Source organism: Clupea harengus, chromosome 20 (assembly GCF_900700415.2).
Source record: "Clupea harengus chromosome 20, Ch_v2.0.2, whole genome shotgun sequence".
NCBI classification, from domain to species: domain Eukaryota; kingdom Metazoa; phylum Chordata; class Actinopteri; order Clupeiformes; family Clupeidae; genus Clupea; species Clupea harengus.
In genome coordinates this window covers 9,565,909-9,575,699 of record NC_045171.1, presented here as the reverse complement: position 1 = coordinate 9,575,699, position 9,791 = coordinate 9,565,909, and the positions used below count along the sequence as shown (strand labels likewise).

At 41.4% G+C, this 9,791-nt stretch overlaps 1 protein-coding gene across 1 annotated transcript; it reads right to left on the bottom strand.

Moving 5' to 3' along the window:
* Positions 1–543: 543 nt before the first annotated feature.
* On the bottom strand, positions 544–9,413 carry zgc:152968 (uncharacterized protein LOC564848 homolog). The gene is made up of 16 exons (XM_031557958.2): positions 9,154–9,413; positions 7,331–8,988; positions 7,153–7,242; positions 6,745–6,958; positions 6,393–6,547; positions 6,122–6,262; positions 5,780–5,894; positions 5,495–5,566; positions 4,934–5,074; positions 4,337–4,450; positions 4,062–4,135; positions 3,340–3,444; positions 2,883–2,998; positions 2,614–2,752; positions 2,292–2,412; positions 544–1,781 (listed from the first exon to the last, which is right to left on the bottom strand). Exons 1-16 carry the CDS (start codon positions 9,281–9,283, stop codon positions 1,690–1,692), a joined length of 3,477 nt encoding a protein of 1,158 aa, XP_031413818.1. The 5' UTR covers positions 9,284–9,413; the 3' UTR covers positions 544–1,689.
* Between the last annotated feature and the right edge of the window lie 378 nt (positions 9,414–9,791).

Below are 9,791 nucleotides of genomic sequence, written 5' to 3'. Positions count from 1 at the left end.
CTTGTTCAATTAAACCTTTTAAATGACCTAGCAAGGTTGAGCATGTGTAAAAGACTTTAGACACCAATAGATTACATAAGATTGCTAGCTAGCTTGTTAGTTAAAACTTAGCCACGTGAATGCAAATCCACTCCAGATATTTGAGAAAAGACGTCATGACTGCGGATACCTCTCATATTCCAGCTATGGACCAATTATGCTCTGTACCTGTGGTGTGTCATAAAAAGTATCCAGTGATAATGCCTCCTTATACACAACCCAGTGTGATCAATGATTTGCTGCATCATTTGCCTGTACCTTAAGCTTGTTCAAAGTTTTTGTTAGCAATGATTTTGTACTTTTAAAATTAAACAAAGGTCTGTAATTATCACCTTAAGGGCCGTTTCCGTACATTACAGGGTACTTTTCTGAAAACTACCCTACAGAAATGATACCCTTATTTCTCTGTGTTTTGACTCATTCTTTTTAATAAATTAAAATGACACACCTTTAAATGATGAATTGAAATTTACACACCTTTTCTCCTCATACTTTTTGCCTTCCTCCTTTTGAGTCTTTCTCTGCATGCAGTGGATTACTTTAAATGTTCTAATCTTTTACTAAATCTAGTTATTTTTTTCTGCTCCTGTTAATAATTATTGTTAGCTTCCTCTTCTTCTTATTATTGCAGCTGCTTGGAGGAGGGCAATAAAAACACTAACACATGAACCTGGAAATAAAGTGGTTTAAAACGCCATCCTCAGGTTGGAGACGGTAATAACATGGATGTGGATTTCAGTGTTCATTTTGTTATTGCTAAAATCATCACCACAGGGTAGAGGTTTAAAATGATTAACTGATACTGCTACTTTTAGACGTAAAAGTTGGAGGAATGTGTTTTAAAGCTCCTCAATTGCTGCTTTCCCTGTGACTGATTATAGCTACTTTTACATATTTGGCATCATATTTTGAAGTGCAATGTTTGTTTAGCCAATTACTTTAAGATTACAGGATATGAAACGATAATCAACACAATGTGAATTGGCCCAACGCTCTGATTACAGGGCTGTGCCTTTCAACTTTCCCCAATGAAAATGAGCACTGATTTAAACGTTTCACTCTGCACAATTACCTGATTCAATTAATCACAGCTGGTGTCAGTGTTCATCATACTCATTAACTGCACACCGAGTGTAGATGTGAGACAAACCAATGCCAGAGACCACTTACTTTAGTGCATTTACTTTTGCCCCCGTTCACTGTTAAAGTACAATTTGTGCTCTGCCAATTGCCAGATTTTTTTTTTTTTGCAGTGTCCACTCAATGTTTACATAGAAATTAGGCATATAAGGCTAAAATAAACATTACAAACACAAAATAAATAAAAACAGAAAAAGAAAACGGACAAATAATGTTAACAAAAGCAACTTAGAAAGGCATTTGACGGAACATGGTGTTCAGTGGTCAAAGCAACTTCAAAGACAATACCATAAACCTTTATTCCACCCTGAGAACCATGTTGAACTTCACTAATTAACTTTCAAAAACCTTTTTTTATGTAACTGAAATGAGATCAGATGTGTTTATGATAAAAGTGCACAAGTGAGGAGGTCACAATGTTGACATGGAGCCATTACCAAGCTCCAGGTTCTATCTGGAACCATTCCCACCCTGATGGATGTTTCAGTCGTCCCCCTCAGCAACCAATTTTCACCACCGTTTCACTTTAGAGTCTTCCTTGACCCTCCACAGCATCAGCTCCATGCACGCGGTCGCATTCTCTCCTGTGTCGTGGCCATCCACTGTGTGATGGGGAAGGAGAAGGACAGTCATGAACACCACTGACCGTTGCCCTGTGTGTCAGGAGTCATGTAATGCTGGTCATCTGATTTTTGGTTTTACCAATATCAGACCCTCTTTTACAATGAGTTACAGTGATTTTCATTTGACAGACTGAAGTGTACAGTTGGACGAATAACAAGGTTCCCACATCTTGACCAAATTCCAATAACTTTTCAAAATACTATTTGTGCAGGTACACACTACAGCCTCAGTTCGAGTCCCCCGTTCTTCTACTGACATAACTCACTGGAGATATAGAGTATTGATACAGAATATCAGTGAACAATTTTCAGGGCTATGCATTTCCTGTGTACACCTTCACGTGCTTCATTACAAAAGGCATGCACGTACTATATAAGTCAATGATTTAAATCAAGAAGCAAAAAAGAACCAGCAACCGACTTCAGTCACCCACGGAAAGAACGGAATTCAGTTTTAGTCATCTGTGTTTCTGCCTGCGAAGAACATACCACTCTCCTGGATGATTCTCCTGAGGTAGTCAGCAGTTAGACGGTGCAACTCAAGCTTGTGTGGGGGCCCCAAGCGGTGAGGAAACGCCACAACAGTGTCCACAACCACATTGTGGAGCAGCTGGAATGGGTGGCACCAGTTAATGCAACCAAACAAGCAGATTTAGTAGATGCAAATATTCCAACAACATCGCATTTACTCATCACTTGATAAAAAAGCAGCTTATTAGTGCAGGTACGGTATCTATTTTTTCGACGTGCTTGTACTTAACCCAACACACCAATTTGAGAAGGGGTGAAATCAATGAATGTAAACACTCACTTTAAGGGCACAGAGGTCATTTTCCAGCTCATAGCCAATAAGGATGGTGTCTGAACTGATGAGCTTCAGGAGTGTGTTTTGAATGTCCTTCAGACAGACATTAGTGCCCCTCACGTCCTTCTCACTCACACCAGAGAATCTGTACAAGACACACACTTGCAAATTCAGCCATTTCAAACTGAGCTCCATGTAGAATGTTTATTTCCATGTTTAGCTTTTGTACACAGCACACAAAAATGCACTTAATTTGTCCAATTTGATGGGTGTACCTGGTGTTGTAATCAATGACCTCATTTTCAGGCTGGACAAAGGTGTCATAGATGACCTGCAGGCTGGAGTTGACCACCGTCACTCTGGCCAGCTCTAGGCCTTGTGTTGTGTAACACTGAGGAGAGAAATACACAAAATGGGTGTATTAAAACAATCTTCAAGTGAAATATTTCAGAACTGAATTTCAATCCCATGTTCCCTTAACAGTATTTCGTTTTCATGGCCACAAGCCATTTGGCCAAGACAAGGGCATTGGCGCTTTGTGGTACAGTTTCACACTAAGAGGGGGTCAGATAGGTCTGGGAAATTTAGAAGGAGAGACCAAAGAAAAGGTGTGAACTAGAAAAGTATCGTGCATTTTACACCATAACAACCAGCAAGAGGGGTATGGTTATAAATGCCACTGAGCACCAGTAAAGCAGGGAAAGGTGTCCACTGACACCGTGACTTCCTCACCATCTCACAGTCTAATGCATAGACCCCTGGGCAGCATGGCTCTCCCGAGCTTGATGGCAGTGTGCTCACAAAGCCAGAGAGGCTGCAGGCACCGTGGACATGAAGCTGTCAATCACAAGCAGATTACATACACAAGACATATCCTTCGCCTTACATGCACAAAACATATTGTTCGCCTTACATACACAAAACATATCGTTCACCCTACACACATGAAACATATCGTTCGCCTAACATACACAAAACATATCGTTCGCCTTACATACACAAAACATATCGTTCGCCTTACATACACAAAACATATCGTTCGCCTTACATACACAAAATATATCGTTCGCCTTACACACACACATATGCTTCAGATGCACTGCTCTAAATGAATGCGATGTGTGAGTGTATGTACTGTTCTAAATGAATGCCATGTGTGAGTGTATGTACTGCTCTAAATGAATGCCATGTGTGAGTGTATGTACTGTGAGAAGAGCTGCTGTTCTAAACGAATGCCATGTGTGAGTGTATGTGCTGTTCTAAATGAATGCCATGTGTGAGTATGTGCTGTTCTAACTGAATGCCATGTGTGAGTGTATGTGCTGTTCTAAATGAATGCCATGTGTGAGTGTGTGATGATTAAATGAAAGCCATGTGTGAGTGTATGTACTGCTCTAAATGAATGTCATGTCTGAGCGTATGTACTGTGTGAAGAGCTGCTGCTGCTGCTGCACCTTGAACACTTGGCATCCAGCCGTCCCCACGGCCCCCTCACAGCAGCTGTAGCGGGACTCCACTCCGCCCGGGACTGACATGAAAGAGAGACACATGTGCAGCATACAGACAGACAGACAGACAGACAGACAGACAGACAGCCTCAAAGAGCTAAGCATACACAAATATTAATCCACTTCACAGGCACCCCACCCCCAGTAAAAGAGAAAAACTACCCCCCCCCACCCCCACACACACACACACACACACACACACACACACACACACAACGCACCCTTGTTTTCAACAACTTTCCCGTAGTGGTAGGTACACTCTTCCTTCCTAGTGTGTTTTCCCGTTTCGCTGACAGAAAAAGTTGATCCACAGCGACAGCAGATCCTTTTCAATGCTGTCAGAATCAGAATTAGAAACAGAATCAGAATTTGATTTATTGCCAAGTAGGTTTACACCTACTTGGAATTTTTTCTGGTGTGAAGGTGCATACAGTAAACATAAAAACATACAAAACACAATAAGTACTACACATAACATTAAACATAAAAACACAAATAAGTACTACACATAAGGCAAGTACTACACATAAGAACCAAAAAACACAATATATACGATACAAATATATAAACAATGAATATAAAAAAGTAAAGTGGAAAGTAGAGTGCAAAATGCAAAACAGGAGTGCAATGTGAATGAGCAATGTGCAATGTAATGTATGTTAATGTAACATGGACAACGGTTTGACAACAATAAAGAGTTTCCTTTGCATGCGTTACACAAACAGTATCATTTAATAACTAGTACATAGACCTGTACTCTTTATTCATTAAATGTCTCAGTGGTTGTTGCAATTGGCCAACTGCTGCTGTGGACCTACCGTCAGCCATGGTCTTTCTGCTCTCACCACACTGTACAGCACACCCAGCACGGTCAGGATGCTGCAAGGGATAGTTGTTTTTCCTTAGCATGTCGTCAGACAGAATGTGCTCCTTCAGACTCTCATAAAGAGCAGCATCTCCTGCAGGAAAGGGAAACAAGAGACCTGAATAGCCCAATCAGAAGCCTTGCACATAAAACAAGTTTGAATCAGGACTCCCCTAAAGCATAAATGCTAAATTGCTGTACCACAAACAGATTATGAACTTACTGAAAGAATGTTCTTGCAGTAAGTTTTGTACTTACTGCAAGAAAGGATTATATTATTATTGCATCTGACATCAACTCAAAACTGGCAAAGTAAAAAAAAAAAAAAAAGGGAAATACACCATTTCAATGACACCATTAGCTAGCAAAATCTACTGATAAGAAGTGGACTGGTGGTTTAATCAAAGATCCCTCAAAAAGGAAGATGCTAAAGTAAGCCAGGACTGTCATTTAGCAGCCAACACAATGTAACCCAGCCCCTCAAATAGTCTGGATAATGTCTTTGATTCAGCACCTCTTCCATGCAGCGCACAGCACACGAGTTCAATGTCGCCTCTGGATTCTTTTGCAGCATTCTCAGTTCCACCTGCCAAACAAGCAAGGAACAACTTCGGACCGTTCACAGAGTACAACAATGCGGTTCTGTGTTATCCAAGTCCCCTGCCTCATGAGTTGAGAAGAGATTAACAGTTTAATTACTGAAATTGCACGTTTTCAATAGCTGGAAAGGGTGTAAAGATAATGCACAGCTGTTCTGAGTTGTTGTGCAACAGCATGTACAGTTAATGCAGAGTGTGACCTTTGGTGGGAAGACTGTTCTGACTCTTCAGCTTCTTCAGGGCATTCACAGCTACACTCAGATACTTCAGTCTGTTGATGCTTCGCTCATGCACAGCCTTCTCCTCAACTAAAGCCTGTAAAAAAGAAAAAAAATGTGAGAAAAAGAATACAGTACTGCAGCAATTTCACATTTAGTCTACATTACACCATGGTGGTCTCAATGAATGTGTGTATAAAAAAATATGTGAATATACATCTGGCTATGCAAGACTAGAGAAGCATTGCTGGTATTGTGTGGCCCTTTTTTCAGGTGTTGGATTATGTTTGTAAATGGCAAAAAGGCCCCCTGTTTACTCCATACCTTTTCAAAGGCCTCAGGCACAGTAGCAGAGGTTTTGAGAAACTCTTCCACAAAAAGGTTGACATAGCGCTGTCTTATATTGTGGGGGACCTTCACCCCTACTTCACCTTTCACCTTTGCTTTGCGTTTGGTTGGCATTGGCTGCAAAGGGCAATACAAAAAATTACACATACTGTATTTCCAGAAAATAACTTCCCCATAAATCAATAAATGAATACATTATAAATACATTAACTATCCCATTAATTAAGACAGTGGTGGCCAACCTTACTTTAGCGGGCGTGAGGTGCATGGCCCGTGGCAGTGCTACTGGGGGAGACAGCGCCGTCATAGGCACAGACACAGAGTAGTGGGCCTGAGGTACAATGAAGTGCATGCTGGGGTGCAGTTGAATGGTGGCCCCGACAGGTATGATATTAACACATGCTGAAGAGATATGAAGGATCATTAGTTTTACCTTCATCCACACACACAGACACACACACACTATACAATCTTTTCACTAGAGAGAGAGACAATTATTTCAGAACATCTATACCAAAGCGCATTATGTTACCTCCTGGTATGAAATGTGCCGTATAAATAAAGTTTGACTTGATTAGATCTGATCTATGAATGCCTACCATTTTGGGGAAGGTTGGGGTGAGAAGCAAGTTGGATGCATTTGTTGACGTGGCCACTAGAGGCGCCCTGTCCCTGGATGCCTCTGACGGCTGTGGTCAGAACAGACACCTGTCGTTGGATGTGCTGCGGTCCTCTCACAGGTGCTGGGGTTATCAGAGTGGGTTCGCCTCGGAAGGGAACAATCACCTGTGTTTTGGGCTTAGTAGTGACCGCCTGAGCGGTTAAACACCAAGAGAACATATAGAGAATAAACAAACTAACAAACAAATAATGCAGAAAACAAAGCTATGTGGAGTTGTTACTGCTACTCTTGTACTGGAGTGGAAATAATAATTATATATTTTTTAAACAATCTGAGAAATAGTACTCCAAAATAAGGAATACAGTACTGCAAGACTTTGACTTTCCTCATGTCTTGGAATATGGGCCATTCTTTTCTTGTGTCCACTATCCATTTTCAGTTTCATGTCTGTCTCTGCAGTTGTATCTGCCTGCACCTAAAACAAGAGGAAGTAAGCAACTTTATCTGTTTGTTTTTTTTACCTCCCTCTCCACGACCAACCATAAAAATGTCATACAACTCACAGGGGAAGGATCTTGGAATTCGGAGTCGCCACCGTCGTTTGACTCCATGAAGATTTTGTAGCACTCCTCCATCGGATCACTTTCAGACAAATCCAAATCGGAGTAATTGAGCTCCTCCTCGGAACTTGAGTCAATTTCGATAATGTCCTCTTTTTCCATTCCCCTGGGTACTGTGGTTGGTACCGGTGTATGAAGGACACCAGGGGCTTGATGGACATCCAGACCAACACTGTATTCAGTCATTGGCTTCTGTAACATCAGAAACTGGTTGGGGTTTGTTGCCTTCATCAATGCATCTTGATACCTCAGAGGCTGCGCATTAGACTGCCCCCAAGGTAAGCCCTGATCGGTCATGGATGAATATGTTGGGAGTTTAGCAGCATACATCTCATTTTGAATATTTTGCACTGAGGGCCAGTAACCCTCTGTGAAACCTTCAACATTCTGACCACTCCCGGTGTCTTTTGTCAAAGGATAGAAGGAGGTGGTTTGGGTAGAAAGATGGAGCTCTTCTTCAGGTTCTACAACGTGTTGAACGTGATTTTGGGGTGCAATGGAGAGAAGAGAACGTTGGTCATTTTTGTTGGGTTCCCCCAATGCCTTCTCCAGGCTAGCAATCTCTTGATGGAGCTCTTGATGGAGACTACAGAAATCCATGTCTTCTTTTTGATTACTGCCATCCAGGCCATTTCCATTATTTTCCATCTGAATTGGTTCAGTTTCATTTCTACAGCCAGTTGTTTCACTTTGATTCTTCAGATCCTCAAGACAAGCAGAAAGGTCATCTAGAACATTTGAAATATTAAGCTTTTTTTCTCTGTCTTCATGATGAGAACTTGAAGTGCTGTGGTCAACTCCTGTTCCCACTCCAGTTGCAGACAGACCAGCATCTGGTACCAATAATGGTGCCACATGATCAAAAGATGCTAAGGAAACAATCTCTCCGTCTTTCTCAAAGCATTTAAGTGCTGTCCCATTTCCAGTCTTTGGCCCTTCTGAACATTTAGAGGGAGATTTGAACAGTTCTTCCTCACATCGCTCATCTCTCGGCAGGTGTTTCTGCGTGGACAGTACACAGTCAGTAAAGAGATCTCTACATCGTTTCGCCTCTTGGATGTCTTTTGGGGGAGATTCAGTGGGCTCTGGTTTAGTGGTCTTGGTTTGTACGACTTGCTCTACACCTTGTGGATCCTCCTCCAGACATGGCACGTCAATAACAAGTGTTCCGTCATCTGAGTCATCCGAATGGTGAGATACTTTTATCTTTTGGTCACTCTGATTTTGCTCCAGAGTAGTCTCTTGTTCTTTACACGGCCTGACACTACAATCGGATGCAGTGCCAGACAATAAGCCAGACGAAAAATTGGAGCAAGGATCATATTCCAAATCAGTCAGTGGTCGAGATTTCTCCAACACATACTTGTTGGCGCTTGGGTCATTTTCAGCTATTTTATTTTTACTTTTGTTCACAGATGAGCACAATCCAGATTGGTCATTTTTTCTTGTCTTGTAATAGGACAGCTTTCTTTGTTGTTTCTCAACCTCACACTTGACTGATTCGATTTGTTTAGTAATCCTCTCAAGTTCTAGTAAGCAAGCTCCATTGTTTTCCTGGGTGATTAAGGCTCCACTAGAAGTTACATGGTGCCTTTCAAATCCTAGATACATAAAAAGAAATATTATTTTCATGAACTCTTCCACATGTGGAAACAGTTGTTAAAACCAATGTCAAATCCTCAGTGTGATTGAAAGAGATATTAACACGCAACCAGCTGACTTAAAGTAACTAAAGTTTCCAGACTATGTCGTCTGTTGCAACTTACCTCGCGTCATTACGGGGGAAACATCTCCTGCACGTTCCCCATGTTGGTATTTGCAAAAGGGTCGATTACAACGACCGCCTTGATAAAGAGGACATTCAAAGTCAGAAAGGAGAGCGGCCGAAGGAAACATTACCACTTAATAATATTACGTCCAAAAAGTGTATTAGGCCGTATTGTGCCCAACACATATAGGTTCTACCGTGCTTTTATGGGAGATGATCAAACACAGTATGGAGAATGACTGAAGACGGAAGAGGTAGGGGAAGCAGTAATGCTGAAATGACAGGTCAGCTGACAACATACACCCATTTAATGGAACGCACCTGTTGATAATCACGGCGTAGGCCGTTCAACTTAATTGTTAAGGTGAAATGGGAATGAAGTAGCATGACTGTTTCTAGCTCATTTGGCGCGATACGATTAAATAGGCTGTGCAATTCCCACAACTTCTAGGCTTAAGTCGCATAATGCACCTGCTTCATGTCCTTATTTATCTTACATGTTAAAACTTCTTCTATTTGGTTAGGATTTATTTATTTCTAGCCTAGCATGTTTGAAAAAGCGGGCTATTCACAGGAAGAACTTCACGGTTCTGGAAGGTTATCGTGGTGAGAAATGACTTGACTAATAAAGTAGGC